This window comes from Panulirus ornatus, chromosome 7 (assembly GCF_036320965.1).
Source record: "Panulirus ornatus isolate Po-2019 chromosome 7, ASM3632096v1, whole genome shotgun sequence".
Taxonomy (NCBI): domain Eukaryota; kingdom Metazoa; phylum Arthropoda; class Malacostraca; order Decapoda; family Palinuridae; genus Panulirus; species Panulirus ornatus.
In genome coordinates this window covers 33,692,348-33,718,104 of record NC_092230.1, presented here as the reverse complement: position 1 = coordinate 33,718,104, position 25,757 = coordinate 33,692,348, and the positions used below count along the sequence as shown (strand labels likewise).

Below are 25,757 nucleotides of genomic sequence, written 5' to 3'. Positions count from 1 at the left end.
TCCCCAGACATTTCCAAACCACTCTTCCCCTTTACCCTTGAGCTTCGTTTCACTCAGAGCCAAAACATCCAGGTTCCTTTCCTCAAACATACTACCTATCTCTCCTTTTTTCACATCTTGGTTACATCCACACACATTTAGGCACCCCACTCTGAGCCTTCGAGGAGGATGATCACTCCCCGCGTGACTCCTTCTTCTGTTTCCCATTTTAGAAAGTTAATACAAGGAGGGGAGGATTTCCGGCCCCCCGCTCCCGTCCCCTCTAGTCGCTTTCTACGACACGCGAGGAATACGTGGGAAGTATTCTTTCACCCCTATCCCCAGGGATAATATACATATATATATACATATACACACACACACACATACACACACATACGCACATACACACACACACACACACATACATATATATACATATGAAAAATGTAAGAAACAATTTAGAAAACAAACTTTTAGCTTGAAATGAATGAAAAAAAATGAATGTCACATAATGGTTCAACCTCTGGCTATGGAAAAGGAAATGTACAATTTATTCACACAAACGTCAATAGCAGTTCTCATCAATTTCACCACTGTATCAATAAGCTTCAATGTCTAAGCTACATTTTTTTTTCTCCAACTTCACTATTTTCTTGTCAAAAACACCATGCATGAAAACTATCACTCCAGTAACACAACTATAAACATTTACTTCCCCTTTAAAAGTTCTGGGGAAGTCTGTCTCGATACACTGCGGCGAGGCGACGCGACGCTGACACAATCACTGTCACAATATCACTTCTGCCTCCTCCAGTCAATCTCTCATCCACAGTGCAGGCCTTCATCGTCGAAATCGGTCTTGCTTCATCTCCTTCTCACATCACCACTACTTATATATATATATATATATATATATATAAACAAATTAAACAACCATGGAGACATCACACACCTCTGCCGCAAACCTACATTCACTGAGAACCAATCACTTTCCTCTCTTCCTACACGTACACATGCCTTACATCCTTGATAAAAACTTTTCACTGCTTCTAACAACTTGCCTCCCACACCATATATTCTTAATACCTTCCACAGAGCATCTCTATCAACTCTATCATATGCCTTCTCCAGATCCATAAATGCTACATACAAATCCATTTGCTTTTCTAAGTATTTCTCACATACATTCTTCAAAGCAAACACCTGATCCACACATCCTCTACCACTTCTGAAACCACACTGCTCTTCCCCAATCTGATGCTCTGTACATGCCTTCACCCTCTCAATCAATACCCTCCCATATAATTTGCCAGGAATACTCAACAAACTTATACCTCTGTTTAATTTGTTTATGGATGGGGTTGTTAGGGAGGTGAATGCAAGAGTTTTGGAAAGAGGGGCAAGTATGAAGTCTGTTGGGGATGAGAGAGCTTGGGAAGTGAGTCAGTTGTTGTTCGCTGATGATACAGCGCTGGTGGCTGATTCATGTGAGAAACTGCAGAAGCTGGTGACTGAGTTTGGTAAAGTGTGTGAAAGAAGAAAGTTAAGAGTAAATGTGAATAAGAGCAAGGTTATTAGGTACAGTAGGGTTGAGGGTCAATTCAATTGGGAGGTGAGTTTGAATGGAGAAAAACTGGAGGAAGTGAAGTGTTTTAGATATCTGGGAGTGGATCTGGCAGCAGATGGAACCATGGAAGCGGAAGTGGATCATAGGGTGGGGGAGGGGGCGAAAATTCTGGGAGCCTTGAAGAATGTGTGGAAGTCGAGAACATTATCTCGGAAAGCAAAAATGGGTATGTTTGAAGGAATAGTGGTTCCAACAATGTTGTATGGTTACAAGGCGTGGGCTATGGATAGAGTTGTGCGCAGGAGGATGGATGTGCTGGAAATGAGATGTTTGAGGACAATGTGTGGTGTGAGGTGGTTTGATCGAGTAAGTAACGTAAGGGTAAGAGAGATGTGTGGAAATAAAAAGAGCGTGGTTGAGAGAGCAGAAGAGGGTGTTTTGAAATGGTTTGGTCACATGGAGAGAATGAGTGAGGAAAGATTGACCAAGAGGATATATGTGTCGGAGGTGGAGGGAACGAGGAGAAGAGGGAGACCAAATTGGAGGTGGAAAGATGAAGTGAAAAAGATTTTGTGTGATCGGGGCCTGAACATGCAGGAGGGTGAAAGGAGGGCAAAGAATAGAGTGAATTGGAGCGATGTGGTATACCGGGGTTGACGTGCTGTCAGTGGATTGAATCAAGGCATGTGTATGGGGGTGGGTTGGGCCATTTCTTTCGTCTGTTTCCTTGCGCTACCTCGCAAATGCGGGAGACAGCGGCAAAAAAAAAAAAAAAAAATATATATATATATATATATATATATATATATATATATATATATATATATATATATATATATATATATATATATATCTGTTCCTTCTTTGAGAAAAACAAAAAAAACAAGAGGGGAGGATTTCCAGCCCCCCGCTCCCTTTCCTTTTAGTCGCCTTCTACGACACGCAGGGAATACGTGGGAAGTATTCTTTCTCCCCTATCCCCAGGGATATTCCCTGAAAGGCCCAGTCCTCTGTTCTTAACGCTACCTCGCTAATGCGGGAAATGGCGAATAGTATGAAAAAAAGATATATATATATATATATATATATATATATATATATATATATATATATATATATATATATTTTATGTGTGGCGGGGTGGCGACAGGAATGAATGAAGGAAGCAAGTATGAATATGTACATGTGTATGTATACCTTGAAATGTATACATATGTATATGTGCGTGTATGGGTGTTTTTGTACATGCATGTTTATGTTGGTGGGTTGGGTCATTCCTCGTCTGTTTCCTTGCACTACCTCACTGATGTGGGAGAACGGTGATTAAGTATAATGAAAAATACATATATACTTTGTATGCACGCAGGGGAGGGGTGTGTCATTTCATGTGCGGCAGGGTGGCAGCAGGAATGGATGAAGGCAGCATGTATGAACATGTACATGTGTATATATATGTATATGTCTGTATATGTATGTATACATTGAAATGTATAGGTATGTATTTGTGCATGTGTGGGCATTTATACATATACTTGTGTATGAGGGTAGGTTGGGCCATTCTTTCGTCTGTTTCCTTGCGCTACCTCACTAATGCGGGAGACAGCATCAGAGTATAATAAAGAAATAATATGATATATACATATACATATACATGGTTGTTCAATTTGTTTATGGATGGGGTTGTTAGGAAGGTGAATGCAAGAGTTTTGGAAAGAGGGGCAAGTATGCAGGCTGTTGTGGATGAGAGAGCTTGGGAAGAGAGTCAGTTGTTGTTCGCTGATGATACAGCGCTGGTGGCTGATTCATGTGAGAAACTGCAGAAGCTGGTGACTGAGTTTGATAAAGTGTGTGAAAGAAGAAAGTTGAGAGTAAATGTGAATAAGAGCAAGGTTATTAGGTACAGTAGGGATGAGGGTCAAATCAATTGGGAGGTAAGTTTGATTGGAGAAAAACTGGAAGTGAAGTGTTTTAGATACCTGGGAGTGGATTTGGCAGCAGTTGGAACCATGGAAGTGGAAGTGAATCATAGGGTGGGGGAGGGGGCGAAAATTCTGGGAGCATTGAAGAGTGTGTGGAAGTCGAGAACATTATCTCGGAAAGCAAAAATGGGTATGTTTGAAGGAATAGTGGTTCCAACAATGTTGTATGGTTGTGAGGCATGGGCTATGGATAGAGTTGTGCGGAGGGGGGTGGATGTGCTGGAAATGTGATGTTTGAGGACAATATGTGGTGTGAGTTGGTTTGATCGAGTAAGTAATAATAGGGTTAGAGAGATGTGTGGTAATGGAAAGAGTGTGGTTGAGAGAGCAGAAGAGGGTGTTTTGAAATGGTTTGGTCACATGGAGAGAATGAGTGAGGAAAGATTGACCAAGAGGATATATGTGTCAGAGGTGGAGGGAATGAGGAGAAGTGGGAGACCAAATTGGAGGTGGAAGGATGGAGTGAAAAAGATTTTGAGTGATTGGGGCCTGAACATGCAGGAGGGTGAAAGGCGTGCTAGGAATAGAGTGAATTGGAACGATGTGGTATACTGGGGCCGACATGCTGTCAATGGATTGAACAAGGGCATGTGAAGCGTCTGGGATAAACCATGGAAAGTTTTGTGGGGCCTGGATGTGGAAAGGGAGCTAGAGACTGAGTGTGAACGAATGGGGCTTTTGTTGTCTTTTCCTAGCACTACCTCACACACGAGCGGGGAGGGGGTTGTTATTACGTGTGTGGCGAGGTGGTGATGGGAATGAATAAAGGCAGACAGTATGAATTATGTACATGTGTATATATGTATATGTCTGTGTGTGTATATATATATATATATATATATATATATATATATATATATATATATACGTTGAGATGTATAGGTATGTATATTTGCGTGTGTGTACATGTATGTGTATACATGTTTATGTGGGTGGGTTGGGCCATTCTTTCATCCATTTCCTTGCGCTACCTCGCTAACGCGGGAGACAGCGACAAGGCAAAATAATAAAAAAGAAAAAATATATTTTATTTATTATTATGACTTTGTCACTGTCTACCTCATTAGCGAGGTAGCGCAAGGAGACAGACGAAAGAATGGTCCAACCCACCCACTTACACATGTATATACATACACGCCCACATACGCACATATACATACCTATACATTTCAACATATACATACATATACATACATAGACACATACACATGTACATATTCATACTTGCTGCCCTCATCCATTCCCATCGTCACCCCATCACACATGAAATGGCACCCCCCATCTCTCCCGTATGTGTGAGGTAGCACTAGGGAAAGACCACATTCATTCACACTCAGTCTCTAGCTGTCATGTGTAATGCACCGAAACCACAACTCCCTTTCCACATCCAGGCCCCACAAAACTTCCCATGGTTTACCCCAGACGCTTCACATGCCCTGGTTCAATCTATTGACAGCACATTGATCCCAGTTACCACATGTTCCAATTCCCTCTATTCCTTGCATGCTTCCCACCCTCCTGCATGTTCAGGCCCTGATTGCTCAAAATCTTTTTCACTCCATCCTTCTACCTCCATTTGGTCTCCCACTCCTCCTTGTTCCCTCCACCTCTGACACATATATCCTCTTTGTTAATCTTTCCACATACATTCTCTCCATGTGACCAAACCATTTCAATACACCCTCTTCTTCTTTCTCAACCACATTCTTTAAACACTCTTTCCATTACAACACATCTCTCTTACCCTTTCATTACTTAATCAAACCACCTCTAGCTACATATTGTCCTCAAACATCTCATTTCCAACACATCCACCCTCCTCCGCACAACTCTATCTATAGCCCATGCCTCGCAACCGTATAACATTGCTGGAACCACTATTCCTTCAAACATACCCATTTTGGCTCTCCAAGATAACGTTCTGGCCTTCCACACATTCTTCAATGCTCCCAGAACCTTCACCCCCTCCCCCACCCTGTGACTCACTTCCACTTCCATGGTTCCATTCACTGCTAAATCCACTCCCAGATATCTAAAACACTTCACTTCCTCCAGTTTTTCTCCATTCAAACTTACCTCCCAAATGACTTGTCCCTCAAACCTACTGAACTTAATAACCTTGCTCACATTTACTCTCAGCTTTCTTCTTTCACACACTCTACCAAACTCAGTCACCAACTTCTGCAGTTTCTCACCTGAATCAGCCACCAGTGCTGTATCATCAGCGAACAACAACCAAGTTGCTTCCCAAGCCCTCTCATCCCAACAGACTGCATACTTGTCCCTCTCTCCAAAACTCTTGCATCCATCTCCCTAACCACCCCATTCATAAACAAATTAAACAACCATGGAGACATCACACACCCCCAGCTGCAAACCGATATTCACTGGGAACCAATCACTCTCCTCTAGAGATAGGAAAGAAATAATACTTCCCATGTATTTCCGTTGCCATAGAAGGCGATTAAAAGGGGTGGGCGCAGGGGGCTGGAGATCCTCCAGTCCTATTTTGCTTTTCCAAAACAAGGAACAGAGAAGGCCAAGTGAGGATTTTTTTATCTCTAAGGCTCAGTCATCTGCTCTTGATGTTACCCCACTAATGGGGGAAATAAAAATGCATGAAAAAAGACATGTATGTATTTTCCATGATTGTTTGTCATTTCTTGCATCATAATATTAATAGCATCATTCACTTAGATCCATAATCACTTTTGTCAATATAAATGGTGTATTCCTTATCAGAGGAAATGACATTACAAAAGTTTACAAGTGCATATACAGATATTTCTAGAAAGATTCTTCAAATAATTCATTTGTTTCTGTGTTATTTACTGAAATTAGTTACCAATTTGTACATGTACAATATTACAACATGAGAATTCAGAGTGTATCATTACCATAAACTGGAGGTTTGGGAGGGAATTACAAGCAGTATGGTTACTCCCCCACCACAGTGAACTGCCACTGCCATCACCTCAACATTCCCTTCCTACCTCAGTCATGTTATTCGCTGTTTAGCTTTTATGCAGTATATCATTATATTTGCTAAGCACAATTGTGCTGAATTCCATGACAGTGAGGTAAAAACATGCCTTAGATGATCCCATTACTTGCCAGTGAATAATTGCTCTGATGAGCAGTAGCCAGAGCAGCTGCCAACAATTTCTGTGTGATTTTTGAAACTTTTTCTGTTTTTCAGAGCAACATATATGTAAATCACTAGATGGTCAAACACAAGATAGCAGGGACTGGTTATAGTATATGAATGGTGGGAGAGCTTATAAGTGAAGAAGAGGTTGAGCAGGTTGGGAAAGCGGCTATGGCAGGTGGAAAACTTATGTTCACTTATTTCTTCCAGATAATTAAGGATAGAAAAAGAAAGGTCTTTAGCTTTGCCTGGCTTGTCTCAGACAGAGCCTAACTAATCCAAGTGTTATACAACTAAATTCCCTACCTAGAGGATTTAAGCACATTAATGTGAGAACAGGTCTTTTGGCAGGAAGTTGGGTAGACACAGAGTTGTAAACATGGAGGAATTGACGGGGAAATATGCAAACATTGTAAGCAAAGTAATATAAAGGTTAGAAAAAGATTTAGCCAGGTGGCATCCAAGTAGGGAGACAAGATCCATGATCTTAGGATTGACAGTGTGTGTGTGTGTTACTAATGGTACAAACACCAACCTTGGAGCTGAAATGATGGTAGAGATTAATGTTAAAGATCCGATAGTATAGAGAAAAAACATCCCTGGACAGGTAGGTTTCAAAGGGATGAAGATCAGCAGAAGATGTCGACACCATATGTTCTTCATAGGGAAGGTTAGATTTGAGACAGCAAATGTTGCAGAAAGGAATAGAGAGAGATCTAAGAGTTGTGTGATTAAGGGAGCCCCTGGGACATTCAGCCCTCCTCAGCCAATGGTGCCATTCTGATAAGGCACTAGAGAATGCCATTGTACGTGTATAGTACTGCCATAATTTGAGAAAGGGAGGAAAACTAGAGGGGAAACTAAAGAGTTTTATGGGTTATATGTTGTTAAATGTTATTTTTGAGATGGACAGGGTATGATTTGTGGACTGGTTGCCAGCAACCCTATATATAGGTGAATCAAGGAGGAAAGGCAGCTACCCGTTTAAAGAGGAGAAAATAGTAAACAGCTCAGTGTTGGCTCACTGTAATGCCATCACTAACCTTCTTGATACCCTGGCAGTAGTACTTCTGGTTGATGGATGCCTGTCACGTACCACTACTACTTTAGTCCTCATTGAGGCCTTCTTTTGATGACTAGAGCAATCAGTTCAGGAAAAAATGGAATACTGTACTGGGTACATTATGACTGCAAATATAGTATGAAAGTAATACGAGATGAAATGTAAAAACAAGGAGCCATGTTATTATGTATAATGTTATTTTGATTTGGCTCCTAGTTTACTTGTAAGGTATCATTACTAGTATGGATAAAAGTTTAGAATTCTGTCATAAGGTGAAAATATATTGTATCAAGACTGTATGTGTTACTTATATGTATGAGAGGTAATACAGCTCTACTCATTTGAAACATATACATGTGCATCTCTTCAGGAGGTCTGATCAGGGATGAAACCTTCATCACCATGGTTCACCATCACATCAGGCAACAATGTCTTAACTTACTGCCTGATGCTGTGGGTCTTGTTGATGCATTTGCCCCACCAGATTTCATCCTACGCTCAGCACTTGGAAATGCTGATGGGGAGGTGAGAATGTAATACATTTTATAATAAGTAATATTAGAATTTCCACTAATGTCATGTTTTCCTGGGTCAAAAATGTCATGACCTCATTTAATCCTTAAATATCCACTCATTATTTTTTAAACATCAGAGGGTTTTGTACCCTTACAGAAAATGCTTTTATTCTTGCAGAGTGAAAGATAGACAGCATAAAAGTAAATTTCATCTTGGAATTCTTATAGGGATGGGGCTACTGCTCCACAGCTGTCAGGGATGACAGATGCAGTGGACCCCCTTTCTTAATTTCCGTGTTGAAAGGAGATAGTATTTATGAAACCCTTAATCCTGGGGGTAGTAGCTGTGGTAGATAGTTCCTCCTCTCATCGAATATTTATCATAACATACTAATAGGAAAAAATCTTACAAAGGCTTACCATAGTAACCATTGATTTGTACTTTATGACTTAGATGGTTGCAAAGAGAGGTCAGTGAAAATACTTCTTTTTCCACTTATAAGTATTCATTAGCCAACTTAAGTCTGCAATAAGCCATGTCTGCTGTCCATCTTCCAAGTGTGCACACATGCACCAATTGCCTAAGTTAGATCTCTAATGTGTAACTTCCAAGACTTGACCCTTTTGGCAAGAATTGCTGCCATCCTCTTGTGTTCACAGTCATACCATCTTCAGGTCAGTCCCCATATTGTAACTTCTGAGGTTTGACTCCATTGTTAGTTGGTCCTGTTCGATACTATGAATACATCCACAACACAAATTCAAATATGTTTGAATCAACCAAAACTACCATTTGGTGGTGAAAACAGCTTCCCCCATCAAACCAGACAGGACCCAGACCAGGGGAGCATGCATTAGTTATGAAACATGTCTAATGCTTTGAGGAGAAAATGCATTTTTTTCTTAGATTTCTATCACTATACCTTTTACCATTTGTTATTTCTTCATACCTCCTCATGATATCCCATTTTTATCAAATTACCAGTAACTGTTAAGATTCCTGTTTTTAATTGGAACTGAACTCAATCTAAGTAGAGGAACCTGTGACAAACAAAATGACAAAAAAAATTTTAATGACTTATATGTCTGCTGCTTGTGTGCTCCCTCCACTAGCTAGACCATGCAATACTCGGCAAGCTGGTGCACCACATGACTACTGTGTGGCCATTGGCAACATGAGGGTGGGCTGTTTTGATATCCGTTTCTTTCCCTATACTTCAAAGCTTTGGGACTCTCTAACCTTTCATGTCATTTCCAAAAACTGACCTGACAAATTTTAAATGATAGGTTTTTCACTTCCTCCAAAATTCATGAATATTTACTCTTGTCTGTTCTTTTCCCCATTCATAATCCTTTCAGTATTTTAGTTAAGGCCTGTCCTTGATGTGGACTTTTGTCCATGATTAGGGGGGGGGGAGAGAGAGAGAGAGAGAGAGAGAGAGAGAGAGAGAGAGAGAGAGAGAGAGAGAGAGAGAGAGAGAGAGATTTATATCATGCCATCTGGAATACAGTGATTTTCAGCTTTTACTTCTTGTCCTGTATGTTTAATTCCAATTGTATATTTTAATATACTTCCCCAGTCCTTCCTGTAATAAACATCATGTTTTATAACACAACATAACTCTCAATTTACTTCCAGAACTGAATTCACTTTCTTGTTAAATATATTTTTAAATGAAATGAACTATTTGCTATTCATGGGAAATGGTGATAAAGTTTGGAAAAATAAAATCATTTTCATCCTCAAGATATGCTTTCTTCCTGATTTACAATTCCTGTTGTTATGTCCCTTATATATTACATCACCTTAACTCCCCATAAGAAAATTTAAGAGGGGTATGTGACTTCTGAAGACATACACATATGCATCAAGTTTTGCTCCTCTGTTTCAAAGCTGCCCACTGGAACTGGTTGGTTACTGGGTTGCAATAATTTCTTCATTTTATTTTTTCATTCATTACACTTTGTTGCTGTCTCCTGTGTTAGCGAGGTAGCCCAGGGAAACAGACGAAAGAATGACCCAACCCACCCACATACACATGTGTATACATACACATCCACACACACACATATATATACCTATACATTTCAACGTATACATATATATACATACACAGACATAAACATATATACACATGTACATAATTTACACTTGCTGCCTTTATTCATTCCTGTTGCCACCCCGCCACACATGAAATGACAACCCCCTCCTCCCGCAAGTGCGCGAGGTAGCACTAGGAAGAGACAACAAAGGCCACATTCGTTCACTCTCAGTCTCTAGGTGTCATGTATAATGCACCAAGACCACAGCTTCCTTTCCACATCCAGGTCCCACAAAATTTCCCATGGTTTACCCAGACGCTCCACATGCCCTGGTTCAATCCATTGAAAGCACGTCAACCCCGATATACCACATCGTTCCAATTTAATCTATTCCTTGCACGCCTTTCACCCTCCTGCATGTTCAGGCCCCAATCTCTCAAAATCTTTTTCACTGCATCTTTCCACCTACAATTTGGTCTCTCACTTCTCCTTGTTCACTCCACCTTTGACACATATATCCTCTTTGTCAATCTTTCCTCACTCATTCTCTCCATGTGACCGAACCATTTCAAAACACCCTTGTCTGCTCTCTCAACCACACATCTCTCTTACCCTTTTATTACTTACTCGATCAAACCACCTCACACCACATATTGTCCTTGAACATCTCATTTCCAACACATCCACCCTCCTCCAGAGAACTTGTATCTATAGCCCACACCTTGCAACCATATAACATTGTTGGAACCACTATTCCTTCAAACATACCCATTTTTGCTTTCTGAGATAATGTTCTCGCCTTCCACACATTTTTCAATGCTCCCAGAACTTTCGTCCCCCTCCCTCACCCTGTGACTCACTTCCACTTCCATGGTTCCATCCACTGCCAAATCCACTCCCAGATATCTAAAACACTTCACTTCCTCCAGTTTTTCTCCATTCAAACTTACCTCCAAATTGACTTGTCCCTCAACCCTACTGTACCTAATAACCTTGCTTTTATTCACATTTACTCTCAGCTTTCTTCTTTCACACACTTTACCAAACTCAGTCACCAGCTTCTGCAGTTTCTCACCCGAATCAGTCACCAGCGCTGTATTAGCGAACAACAACTGACTCACTTCCCAAGCTCTCTCATCCACAACAGACTGTATAATTGCCCCTCTTTCCAAAACTCTTGCATTCACCTCCCTAACAACCCCTTCCATAAACAAATTAAACAACCATGGAGACATCACGCACCCCTGCCACAAACCGACATTCACTGAGAACCAATCAGTTTCCTCTCTTCCTACTCTTACACATGCCTTACATCCTCAATAAAAACTTTTCACTGCTTCTAACAACTTGCCTCCCACACCATATATTCTTAATACCTTCCACAGAGCATCTCTATCAACTGTCATATGCCTTCTCCAGGTCCATAAATGCTGCATACAAATCCATTTGCTTTTTTAAGTATTTCTCACATACATTCTCCAAAGCAAACACCTGATCCACACATCCTCTACCACTTCTGAAACCACACTGCTCTTCCCCAACCTGATGCTCTGTACATGCTTTCACCCTCTTAATCAATACCCTCCCATATAATTTCCCAGCAATACTCAACAAATTTATACCTTTGTAATTTGAGCACTCATCTTTATCCCCTTTGCCTTTGTACTATGCCACTATACATGCATTCCACCAATCCTCAGGCACCTCACCATGAGTCATACATACATTAAATATCCTTACCAACCAGTCAACAGCACATTCTGCCACCCCCCCTTTTTTTAATAAATTCCACTGCAGTACCATCCAAAACTGCTGTCTTGCCGGCTTCCATCTTCCGCAAAGCTTTTACTATCTCTTCTCTTTTTACCAAATCATTCTCCCTAACCCTCTCACTTCGCACACCACCTTGACCAAAATGCCCTATATCTGCCACTCTATCATCTAACACATTCAACAAACCTTCAAAATACTCACTCCATCTCCTCACCTCACCACTACTTGTTATTACCTCCCCATTAGCCCCCTTCACCGGTTCCCCATTTGTTCTCTTGTCTTAAGCACTTTATCTATCTCCTTCCAAAACATCTTTTTATTCTCCCTAAAATTTAATGATACTCTCACTCCATCTCTCATTTGCCCTCTTTTTCACCTCTTGCACGTTTCTCTTGAACTCCTGCCTCTTTCTTTTATACACTCCCAGTCATTTGCACTATTTCCCTGGAAACCCATCCAAATGCCTCTCTCTTCTCTTTCACTAATAATCTTACTTCCTTCTCCCACCACTCACTACCCTTTCTAATCTGCTCACCTCCCACGCTTCTCATGCCACAAGCATCTTCTGCGCACGCCATCACTGCTTCCCTAAATTTCATTCTTTCAGTAATTTTGTGCCATGCCAATGACACCACAGTCTCTAGAGTTTTTTCAAGAAGGAAGTTGAGCAGCATTCAGCAAAATCTAGAGGACTAAGCAGATGATCATGAATTACTTGTTGATGATAAGCTCTCTTTAGATTATTTGGAATGTGATTTATGGACACTTACACCTCCAACATTGAAGATGTGGCATGAAGATGTTTGTATCACAGTTGGAGGCAGTGTTGTCCCCCTCCACCTTATGTTTTGACAGCACCGTATCTGTCTGGTGCAGCTGGTAATTTTACACTTTTATAATTTTGCTGTTTTGAAGAAACCACGAATTACTTTTAGGATGATAAGATGTATTATGATTTGGGATAAAGCCTGGTAATAATCAGTAATCCGTTTCTTAATCATAAAAGATGCATACTGGCAACTCGATACTCTAAGCTTACTTTTGCACTTTTAAGTGCACTCTGCAGGCACAGGTGCAAAACTTCTACACAGTGGTAATGGTAGTAGTAAACAAAATATACATCTAAAATGATTTTTTTTTTTTCATTTCAATATGAATGCCTTTCAAATTGTAAGGGTAAATACATGTTTTATAAAACATGAAAAATGAGAGATTCACAAGATGGAAAAGGAAACTGAAATGAGGAGCTAATGAGTTAATTTGTCATTTGCTTTTGGCCAATATTGCTGCATTAGATTCATTATTATTTAACTTTTTCAATAAAGGAAACAAATGATCTGATGATAATGACTTAAGCTGCAACCTCAAGCTGACGAGTCTCTGAACCACACAGACCCAGCTTCAGAAACAAGAGTATACAGAATTCAGTCTGTTATACCATAGAAGAGTTTAATAAACCAGAATTTTGGTTTACTATACTGAATTCTTGTATTCACCCGAGAAATGTGACCATAGAAGTGAACCAAACTACCCTAATAAAGAAGAACCTTGCCTCAATTGCCTTAACTCTCCAAATATAACTCCAGAGAGAGTTTCAGAAATAATTGTGTATTAATTAATCTCCGAGTTGCTATTCCATATTCAATCTAGTTTATTATTCTGTAAGTTATGAAAAGTCATCTAATACTACAAGATGTAATAGTAACACCTTCTATCCTTATAAAAGAGCTACAGCCTTTGGTCATTCTGTGGTGTGAGGCCTTAAGGTATCCTTCATATCTAAATTGTTTCCTCATTTACCCAAGCATCCAAACAAAAGATAAGAATAAATTATGGCTAAACATATCTCCAGGCATACAAGAAAAATTACTTATTCATAGGGGATATCCAAGATCAGATGGGGCTCTCATATAAAGTTAGTTATGATACAATGAGATCAGGAATATGCACAATCCACTCTAGGACTCAGGGTTCTACCAGAAGTAAAAGTTGAAACAACAGTGGCAACATCACCTCTAGAGAAGTCCTTCAGCACTTCTTACCAGTTATAAACAGAGTTACTCTCAACAAAATTCTAAGGTCATCAATGACTGTTACAATTCATAACATGTAAAGTCAGGGATAACAATCCTAATATGTTTACAAAGTCTTGCATTAAAGTTTTAAGATTTTTAGAATGAAGATTCAGCCATGAGGGAGTCATACTCATTTGAAAACAAAGTTTGCAAAGTAGTAAGCAATCTTTAAATCAGTTCATTTACTATCCTTTAACAGTACTGTAATTTATCAGCAGGTCATCTGGGGTGCATATTTAAACTTAAATCACCAACTCCTCCCAATTAAGGAATCTGTCATCAATTTTCTTAAAAGATTTTGTTCACTTGAATGCATTTTTTCAAAATGCATTTCAGTGTACCAGAAAATAAGATAATAGGTGGTAAGCTTGGCCTTCATCTTTTACATCAGTAATCTTACACTTAAACTGCCAGATTTGGTAGAGATTTCTCCAAATGTATCCGAGCCAAATCCCCACTGTTAACTGGTCAGTTTCTCCTACTTTCATCAGCCTTACATCTATATGATTTGTAGTATTTCTTTACAGTGCTAATTTAATCAAATCGTCAATACTTTAACCTCAAGCTCCTGTTTTATCCTTCTGGAGTACCTCTAGTCTTCCCAGTGTGATGATAAATAAACTATACAAAGAATGGGAAAGTACCTAAGGTGGTATGAACAAATACATTTAAGCATTCCTGATACCTATATCCTCTTTGTCAATATCACCTCACTCATACTTTCCATATTTCAAAGCCATTTCAGCACACCCTCTTCAGATATCCTTACCATTCTCTTATTACCCTTCTCTCTTACTCTATTATTTAATCAACCTTCTTCATCCCACATACTGTCCTCAAACATTTCAACACATTCATCCTCTTCTGTATATTATCATCATTTGCCCATGCCTCACTGGGATAACTGTTTTTAAAGAATAGTGTTGCCTATATTACCTATAAATGCTGAAGAAAGAACAGGTCTAAAGGCCTGTCTACACGAGCGGGCCTGATCGGCGGGTTTGCCCGTTAACGGGCAAATTCTGGCAGGCCTGCCCGTGAATGTTTTCCACACGACCGAAGTGATGAACAGCCGGGCCTGCCCGACGATGTTGCCAGTAGCGGGGGGAGTGCGGTACGAGAACCATGGTGCCTAGCATTGTCAAGAAAAAGATTTTGTGCGTCTGGCAGGGTAGAAATTCCAGCTACCGGACACCAGCTCAGTGATTTCGCTCGGCGGGCTTTCGGGCAATTTGATAGTTTGCCCGTCAAATATGCCCGTTAACGGGCAAGCCCACCAATCAGGCCCGCTCGTGTAGACAGGCCTTAAGATGGCAGTTCTAAGATCTCTGTAGAATTCTTTAGGAACAGCTCTGCCCTCGAGTTTCAGAACTACTGAGGTAAGAAAATGTTTACCCTACTAGGAATGAAAGAGTCTTAGAATTGACGAGGAAAGAATAGTTTAGCTTTAGGAGTCTACAGGTCAAACCTAGGAGGCTTAGAATTGATGAAGAAAGAACAATTCAGCTACAGGAGTCTATAGGCCAGTCCTAGGGTTTGGGATTTTAGAAAAATTACCTGAGTGTAGGATGCTTTTTAGGGTTGTAGAAAGACAGGCACCTCCCATACTCTTGTTCTGCTTCACTTCATTGGAATAAAACAAAATTGTAAGAGACAGGAGAAACTCAAAGCTGTTTTTTTTGTTACGTCCACAATCTGTTAAACTGAGGTCATGATTTTCTATGGGAAGTCTCTATATATACTCCAATCAGATTTTGGTTGTTATAGAAAAGCTAGGTTGTTTATCTTTTGTCATATACTGCTACTTTCCACATTTGAAATATTTCTTAGTGACCTTCCCTCATCTTCAGTTACTGAGAATCTTTGAATAATGTGCAAGTTATGTTAAGAACCATATATATTAGCCTGGGCTTCATTCAAGAAGTAAAGACATTATGTTAATGAGTGCTTGCATCAGAGATAAGTATGATTATGATTTAGCAGTTGTTCAGGTCTCCACAGAACTGAAATCAAGTGCCACTTTAAAGTGATCTTATCACTAAATTTTGCTGTATACCTGAGCAAAGAATTTTGAAACTATCTTTGAACTGTAACTGTTGACATTATATCATCTGTATATAAGTGATAAACATGCATTATACTCTTCCATCCACTATTTATAACCAGATACTTCATATCTCCACTTTCTCATCAATCCACAGGTTTACCGTCACCTGAAGACAGCAATGTTCAGTGCTCCTGGTGCCATGACTCGACCCAAACACTGGCAAGAGATGGTATACAATACTCCAGTTTCCAAGCTATAAGAAGAAACTTATTCAAGAAAATTGATATTGAAGCATGCCCCAAGAAAACTGATATTGAAGCATGCCCCCTATACCAGTCATTAGTAATCAGTCAGCTTATCCTCACCAACAAGTCATCCCCAACTGACTTTTCCCCAAGCCTGAGCCATTTATTCCTTAAATTAGTCAAGTCATCCCAAAAATTTAGTCAATTTAGGATATCAAGTATTAAAAAGTTTTACCAAATGTATTATTAGAAATGGTACACAAATTAATTTACAATATAAAGAATTTGATGTGTTTTATGCAAAACAGTTTCTCTGATCCTGGAGACCAGAAAATGTCTGCTTTTTGAGGCAAATATCCAAATATGATCATGATGCCAACATGGCTGCTGAAACACTGTGCTAATATTTATGGCCCTATCATGGTGCTTTGGTGGCGTCGTTCCCCTCTCTCTAGGAATCAACAATTTAATCACTGGCTAACCTGACACCGATTATATTATACAATTGAAAACTTTACACTGCTGTATATTTTTTCATTTTCTTTGACCAAAGTATTTAACGGGAGGAACTGATATACAATTAAATACTTCTCCTCATTTATAGTGTCCACAGAATATAAATGAAACTAGTGCAAAACTAAATACACTTTTCTCTTTCATATCTGTATGCTTCATCCCACATTAGCAAAGTAGTACTAGAAACATACCACAATGCATCTGTATTAAGAAAATAAATTATTGCTTGTTTGTCTATTCATTTGACTTTATGAATAAAGGAATTGGGGTATGATCTCGGGATAGAACTTCAGTTCACTTTCATCATGGTTTATGGATGATTTGACTTGGATCTGGGGACAACATGACAGTGGTTCAGGGATCAGGTAGACAAGGTCAACTTGACTATAGTTAAGGGATCAGGCAGATGAGGTCAACTTTATAGCGGGAATGGGTTGACTGTATGCCCCAAGATAACGGTACCATCTCCCTAACCTGTCCATCGAAGTGATATTAGCTCTGTCACTTATTTCAATCAATAAACCAAAGGCAAGTTCAGGAAGGAGTGCAAATGATTGGGAGATGTATAAAAGAAAGTGCCAGGAGGTCAAGAGGAAGGTGTAGGGGTTGAAAAAGAGGGCAGATGATAGAATATCATAAACTTAGGGAGATTAAAAAAGATGTTTTGGAAGGTGGTAAATAATGAGCAAAAGACAAAAGAACAAATAGGAACATCAATGAAGGGGGCAAGGAGAGAAGTAGTGATGGAGTGAGGAGGAATGGAGTATTTTGGAGAACTGTTTAATGTGTTTGACGAGAGAGTGGCAGATGTAGGGTGTTTTGGTTGGGGTGGTACGCGAAGTAGAAGAATCATGGAGAGTAGTTTGGTGGAAAAAAGGTGGTCAAAGCCTGCGTAAGGTGAGATGCAGCAAGGCAGTGGGAGTCAATGATGTTGCAGTTGAATTTATGAAGAAAAAGGGTGACTGTGTTATTGATTGGTTGGTAAGTATATTCAATGTATGGATCACGGTGAAGTGCCTGAGGACTGGCAGAATGCATGTACCACTGTATATAAGCTAAGGGGATAAAGACGAGTGTTCAAACTACAGGGGTCTGGACGTGGAAAGGGATCTGTGGTTTCGGTGCATTAATTATGACAGCTAGAGACTGAGCGTTAACAAATGTGGCCTTTTCTGTCTTTTCATGGTGCTGTCTCCCTGGGGTGGATGCTATTTCATGTGTGGTGGGATGGGGCCGAGAATGGATGAATGCAGCACATATGAATATGTAAATATGTATATATCTGAGTAAGTAGATGTATGTATACACTGAAATGTATACGTATGTATATGTGCATTTATGGGCGTCTACCTATATACATGATGTATGTGGGTGCTATTTCATGTGTGGCGGGGAGGCGACGGGAATGGATGAAGGCAGCACATATGAATATGTACATTTGTATGTCTGTATGTATGTATATGTTGAAATGTAAATATATGTATATGTGCATGTATGGGCGTTTACGTATATACATGTGTATGTGGGTGGGTTGGACCATTCCTCATCTGTTTCCCTGAGCTACTTTGCTGATGCAGGAGATGGTGATTAAGTATAATAAATAAATATATATATATATATTTTCTTATACATATTTGCCATTTCCTGCATTAGTGAGGTAGCATTAAGAACAGAGGACTGAGCCTCAGAGGGAACATCCTCACTTGGCCCCCTTCTCTGTTCCTTCTTTTGGAAAAACTAAAACAGGAGGGAAGGATTTCCAGTCTCCTGCTCCCTCCCCTTTCAGTCGCCTTCTATGACTAAAAGGGGAGGGAGCGAGGGGCTGGAAATCTTCCCCTCTCATTTTTTAATTTTCCAAAAGAGGAACAGAGAAGGGAGCCAAGTGAGGATATTCCCCAAAGGCTCAGTCTTCTGTTCTTAAGGCTACCTCATTAACGCAGGAAATGGCGAATTGTATGAAAAAAAATATATTTTTTTTCTTTTAAACTATTCGCCATTTCCTGCGTTAGCGAGGTAGCGTTAAGAACAGACGACTGGCCCCCAGAGGGAATATCCTCACGTAGCCCCCTTCTCTCTTCCTTCTTTTAGAAAATTTTAAAAAAATGAGATGGGAGGATTTCCAGCCCCCCGCTCCCTCCCCTTTTAGTCACTTTCTACAACATGCAGGGAATACGTGGGAAGTATTCTTTCTCCTGTATCCCCAGGGATAATATATATATATATATATATATATATATATATATATATATATATATATATATATATATATATATCTATATATATATATATATTATTCTCGATAAAAACTTTTCACTGCTTCTAACAACTTGCCTCCCACACCATATATTCTTAATACCTTCCACAGAGCATCTCTATCAACTCTATCATATGCCTTCTCCAGATACATAAATGCTACATACAAATCCATTTGCTTTTCTAAGTATTTCTCACATACATTCTTCAAAGCAAACACCTGATCCACGCATCCTCTACCACCTCTGAAACCACACTGCTCTTCCCCAATCTGATGCTCTGTACATGCCTTCACCCTCTCAATCAATACCCTCCCATATAATTTACCAGGAATACTCAACAAACTTATACCTCTGTAATTTGAGCACTCACTCTTATCCCCTTTGCCTTTGTACAATGGCACTATGCAAGCATTCCGCCAATCCTCAGGCACCTCACCATGAATCATACATACATTAAATAACCTAACCAACCAGTCAACAATACAGTCACCCCCTTTTTTAATAAATTCCACTGCAATACCATCCAAACCTGCTGCCTTGCCACCTTTCATCTTCTGCAAAGCTTTTACTACCTCTTCTCTGTTTACTAAATCATTTTCCCTAACCCTCTCACTTTGCACACTACCTCGACCAGAACACCCTATATCTGCCACTCTATCATCCAGCACATTCAACAAACCTTCAAAATACTCACTCCATCTCCTTCTCACATCACCACTACTTGTTATCACCTCCCCATTAGCCACCTTCACTGAAGTTCCCATTTGCTCCCTTGTCTTACGTACTGTATTTACCTCCTTCCAAAACATCTTTTTATTCTCCCTAAAATTTAATGATACTCTCTCACCCCAACTCTCATGTGCCCTTTTTTTCACCTCTTGCATCTTTCTCTTGACCTCCTGCCTCCTTCTTTTATACATCTCCCACTCATTTGCATTTTTTCCCTACAAAAATTGTCCAAATGCCTCTCTCTTCTCTTTCACTAATTATCTTCCTTCATCCCACCACTCACTACCCTTTCTAATCAACCCACCTCTCACACTTCTCATGCCACAGGCATCTTTTGCGCAAGACATCACTGCTTCCCTAAATACATCCCATTCCTCCCCCACTCCCCTTACTTCCTTTGTTCTCACCTTTTTCCATTCTGTACTCAGTCTCTCCTGGTACTTCCTCACACAAGTCTCCTTCCCAAGCTCACTTACTCTCACCACTCTCTTCACCCCAACATTCTCTCTTCTTTTTTGAAAAACCCCTGCAAATCTTCACCTTTGCCTCCACAAGATAATGATCAGACATCCCTCCAGTTGCACCTCTCAGCACATTAACATCCAAAAGTCTCTCTTTCGCGCGCCTATCAATTAACACGTAATCCAATAACGCTCTCTGGCCATCTCTCCTTCTTACAAACGTATACTTATGTATATCTCTCTTTTTAAACTAGGTATTCCCAATCACCAGTCCTTTTTCCAGCACATAAATCTACAAGCTCTTCACCATTTCCATTTACAATACTGAACACCCCATGTATACCAATTATTCCCTCAACTGCCACATTACTCACCTTTGCATTCAAATCACCCATCACTATAACCCAGTCTTGTGCATCATAACCAGTAACACACATTCATATTTTTTTTTTTTCAAACTTCGCCATTTTCCGCGTTAGCGAGGTAGCGCTAAGAACAGAGGACTGGACCTTTTTTGGAATATCCTCACCTGGCCCCCTCTGTTCCTTCTTTTGGAAAATTAAAAAAAAAGAAAAAAAAAGAGAGGGGAGGATTTCCAGCCCCCCGCTCCCTCCCCTTTTAGTCGCCTTCTACGACACACAGGGAATACGTGGGAAGTATTCTTAATCCCCTATCCCCAGGGATAGGTATCCCTGGGAATTCATATATATATATATATATATATATATATATATATCTTTTATTTCAAATAGTAATAAAGCATCTTATTTTTTCTTTCAAGAGTAATATATATATAGCAACTACCATAAATATCAAAAAATGCATCTCATTCATACTAACCAACCCTACCAAGAAAACAGGAGTTGTAGTGTTCATTTTGGAATTCATCGGATTCATCTGTTAAGATAATTTCTTTGATGGGTATGCATATATATATATATATATATATATATATATATATATATATATATATATATATATATATATATATATATGCACTACCTCGCTGGCGCGGGAGGCAGCGACGGGGCAAAGTGAATAAATAGATAAATATATATAGGGGAGAAAGAATACTTCCCACGTATTCCCTGCATGTCGTAGAAGGCGACTAAAAGGGAAGGGAGCGGGGGGCTGGAAATCCTCCCCTCTCATTTTCTTTTAAATTTTCCAAAAGAAGGAACAGAGAAGGGGGCCATATGAGGATATTCCCTCAAAGGCCCAGTCCTCTGTTCTTAACGCTACCTCGCTAATGCGGGAAATGGCGAATAGTATGAAAAAAAAAAAAATATATATATATATATATATTTTTTTTTTTTTTTTTTTTTATACCTTGTCGCTGTCTCCCGCGTTTGCGAGGTAGCGTAAGGAAACAGACGAAAGAAATGGCCCAACCCCCCCCCCATACACATGTACATACACACGTCCACACACGCAAATATACATACCTACACAGCTTTCCATGGTTTACCCCAGACGCTTCACATGCCTTGATTCACTCCACTGACAGCACGTCAACCCCTGTATACCACATCACTCCAATTCACTCTATTCCTTGCCCTCCTTTCACCCTCCTGCATGTTCAGGCCCCGATCACACAAAATCTTTTTCACTCCATCTTTCCACCTCCAATTTGGTCTCCCTCTTCTCCTCGTTCCCTCCACCTCCGACACATATATCCTCTTGGTCAATCTTTCCTCACTCATTCTCTCCATGTGCCCAAACCATTTCAAAACACCCTCTTCTGCTCTCTCAACCACGCTCTTTTTATTTCCACACATCTCTCTTACCCTTACGTTACTTACTCGATCAAACCACCTCACACCACACATTGTCCTCAAACATCTCATTTCCAGCACATCCATCCTCCTGCGCACAACTCTATCCATAGCCCACGCCTCGCAACCATACAACATTGTTGGAACCACTATTCCTTCAAACATACCCATTTTTGCTTTCCGAGATAATGTTCTCGACTTCCACACATTTTTCAAGGCTCCCAAAATTTTCGCCCCCTCCCCCACCCTATGATCCACTTCCGCTTCCATGGTTCCATCCGCTGACAGATCCACTCCCAGATATCTAAAACACTTCACTTCCTCCAGTTTTTCTCCATTCAAACTCACCTCCCAATTGACTTGACCCTCAACCCTACTGTACCTAATAACCTTGCTCTTATTCACATTTACTCTTAACTTTCTTCTTCCACACACTTTACCAAACTCAGTCACCAGCTTCTGCAGTTTCTCACATGAATCAGCAACCAGCGCTGTATCATCAGCGAACAACAACTGACTCACTTCCCAAGCTCTCTCATCCCCAACAGACTTCATACTTGCCCCTCTTTCCAGGACTCTTGCATTTACCTCCCTAACAACCCCATCCATAAACAAATTAAACAACCATGGAGACATCACACACCCCTGCCGCAAACCTACATTCACTGAGAACCAATCACTTTCCTCTCTTCCTACACGTACACATGCCTTACATCCTCGATAAAAACTTTTCACTGCTTCTAACAACTTGCCTCCCACACCATATATTCTTAATACCTTCCACAGAGCATCTCTATCAACTCTATCATATGCCTTCTCCAGATCCATAAATGCTACATACAAATCCATTTGCTTTTCTAAGTATTTCTCACATACATTCTTCAAAGCAAACACCTGATCCACACATCCTCTATTCAAACTATTCGCCATTTCCCGCATTAGCAAGGTAGCGTTAAGAACAGAGGACTGGGCCTCTGAGGGAATATCCTCACCTTGCCCCCTTCTCTGTTCCTTCTTTTGGAAAATTGAAAAAAAAAAAGAAAGAGGGGAGGATTTCCAGCCCCCTGCTCCCTCCCCTTTTAGTCACCTTCTGCGACACGCAGGGAATACGTGGGAAGTATTCTTTCTCCCCTATCCCCTATACACCCCTCCTGGCCCTCTACAGTATGTCCTACCACAGCCCCTAGCCTTAATTTCTTACAGCAATCACATATGCTTACACAACAACTGTAGCAAGTACATTAACAAAAATATGTGGTAATTATAATAAGGATGAGAATATAAAACAAAACTATTTCACATAACTTTGGTGTAAGACAAGTCTCTTTGGCAGTACATGAAAGGAACTGAATAAAAGTGCAAAAGCTCACACTAACTTGGGATGCTTCAAGTTCCCATGAAATATTATGGCAGTACTAACAGGCCAATGAACCTTGCATATTCATGCTCCTGACCATCTACAATTGGCACCATTCTTAAGAGCACCTATGAAATATACATAGCCATCAAAAGCTATCAATCTAAACTGTGTGTTACTGTCCAGTTGAAGTGAAGTGACCACCAACTGCAACATGGTGCATGTTATGGATTTTGACTCTTCAGTCCTATGACATGCCCATGACCACAAAAAAAGCTTTAATCACACTAACACCACTTTGCTCATAATTGGCAAGCTGCTTGTGAGTACTTGCCTAGCATGAGCTACTTGATGTTGAGTCAGTGGGTATGCTAAAGTACAAGTGGGAGTAGATTCTGCTTGTGCTACTATAGAAATGGCAGCCATGAGGCTAGCTACTGTCCCCGTTCAATCTGACCCCGGTATGGTGGTTTATTTCCTGAAGGTATCAAAAACTGATCTCTTGGGAGTTGACCCTGACTTGGAAGTTCATAGTTTGAACTAAGGGGACTACCTGCCAGTCCCATATGACCTGACCCTGGATTGGCTGTTTCATAGTCTCGACTATGGAGTCTACCTGCAGGTTCACTATATGAATGAGGTAATTTTAAGATCTCAGTTGAAAGGAATACATGTTAGTCACATTGACTTAACGTGACCCTGGAATGATAGTTTACAAATCTCAAATGAGAGGATCACATGACATGGCCCTAGCTTGGTAGTTTCATGGTTGTAATTGAGGGAGCTACCCATCAATCTCAAAAGACCTGATCCTGGCCTGATAGTTTTGTCTCAACTGAGGGGACTACCTGCCAGTCTCATATGACTTGACCCTTTGTTTGGTAGTTTCAAGGTCTGAACTGAGAGGACCACATTTTGCTCTCAAGTGATTTGACATTTCTTGTTTCAAGATGTGAACTTGGAAACCAGCTGCTAGTCCCATATGATCAAACCTTAGCTTGGTGTTTCATGGTCTGAAATGAAGGAATATCTATACAAATACTAAATAACACAAAATAATATTCAGCATCTGAACAGGAATGTCTTCCCAAGTGTCTTACGTATATCATTTTTTTTTTTTTGATATATATATATATATATATATATATATATATATATATATTATATATATATATCCTCTTGGTCAATCTTTCCTCACTCATTCTCTCCATGTGCCCAAACCATTTCAAAACACCCTCTTCTGCTCTCTCAACCACGCTCTTCCCACTTCCACACATCTCTCTTACCCTCACATTACTTACTCGATCAAACCACCTCACACCACACATTGTCCTCAAACATCTCATTTCCAGCACATCCACCCTCCTGCGCACAACTCTATCCATAGCCCACGCCTCGCAACCATACAATAATTGTTGGAACCACTATTCCTTCAAACATACCCATTTTTGCTTTCCGAGATAATGTTCTCGACTTCCACACATTCTTTAAGGCTCCCAGGATTTTTGCCCCCTCCCCCACCCTATGATTCACTTCCGCTTCCATGGTTCTATCCGCTGACAGATCCACTCCCAGATATCTAAAACACTTCACTTCCTCCAGTTTTTCTCCATTCAAACTAACCTCCCAATTGACTTGACCCTCAACCCTACTGTACCTAATAACCTTGCTCTTATTCACATTTACTCTTAACTTTCTTCTTTCACACACTTTACCAAACTCAGTCACCAGCTTCTGCAGTTTCTCACATGAATCAGCCACCAGCGCTGTATCATCAGCAAACAACAACTGACTCACTTTCCAAGCTCTCTCATCCACAACAGACTTCATACTTGCCCCTCTTTCCAAAACTCTTGCATTCACCTCCCTAACAACCCCATCCATAAAAATATATATATATATATATATATATATATATATATATATATTTATGGATGGGGTTGTTAGGGAGGTGAATGCAAGAGTTTTGGAAAGAGGGGCAAGTATGAAGTCTGTTGTGGATGAGAGAGCTTGGAAAGTGAGTCAGTTGTAAAAATATATATATATATATATATATATATATATATATATATATATATATATATATATATATATATTATCCCTGGGGATAGGGGAGAAAGAATACTTCCCACGTATTCCCTGCGTGTCGTAGAAGGCGACTAAAAGGGGAGGGAGCGGGGGGCTGGAAATCCTCCCCTCTCGTTTTTTTTTGATTTTCCAAAAGAAG

At 40.1% G+C, this 25,757-nt stretch overlaps 2 protein-coding genes across 2 annotated transcripts in view; one reads left to right on the top strand and one right to left on the bottom strand.

Moving 5' to 3' along the window:
- Acox3 (Acyl-CoA oxidase 3) overlaps positions 1-17,096 on the top strand; it is a 185,750-nt gene extending 168,654 nt beyond the window's left edge. The window contains exons 14-15 of the mRNA XM_071663819.1: positions 8,110-8,264; positions 16,347-17,096. Coding sequence (XP_071519920.1) covers positions 8,110-8,264; positions 16,347-16,451 — 260 coding nt within the window. The 3' untranslated portion in view covers positions 16,452-17,096. The remainder of the gene's footprint in view (positions 1-8,109; positions 8,265-16,346) is intronic.
- Positions 1-25,757, bottom strand: part of LOC139749510 (gastric triacylglycerol lipase-like) — a 294,599-nt gene that overhangs the window by 236,153 nt on the left and 32,689 nt on the right. The window lies entirely within an intron of this gene.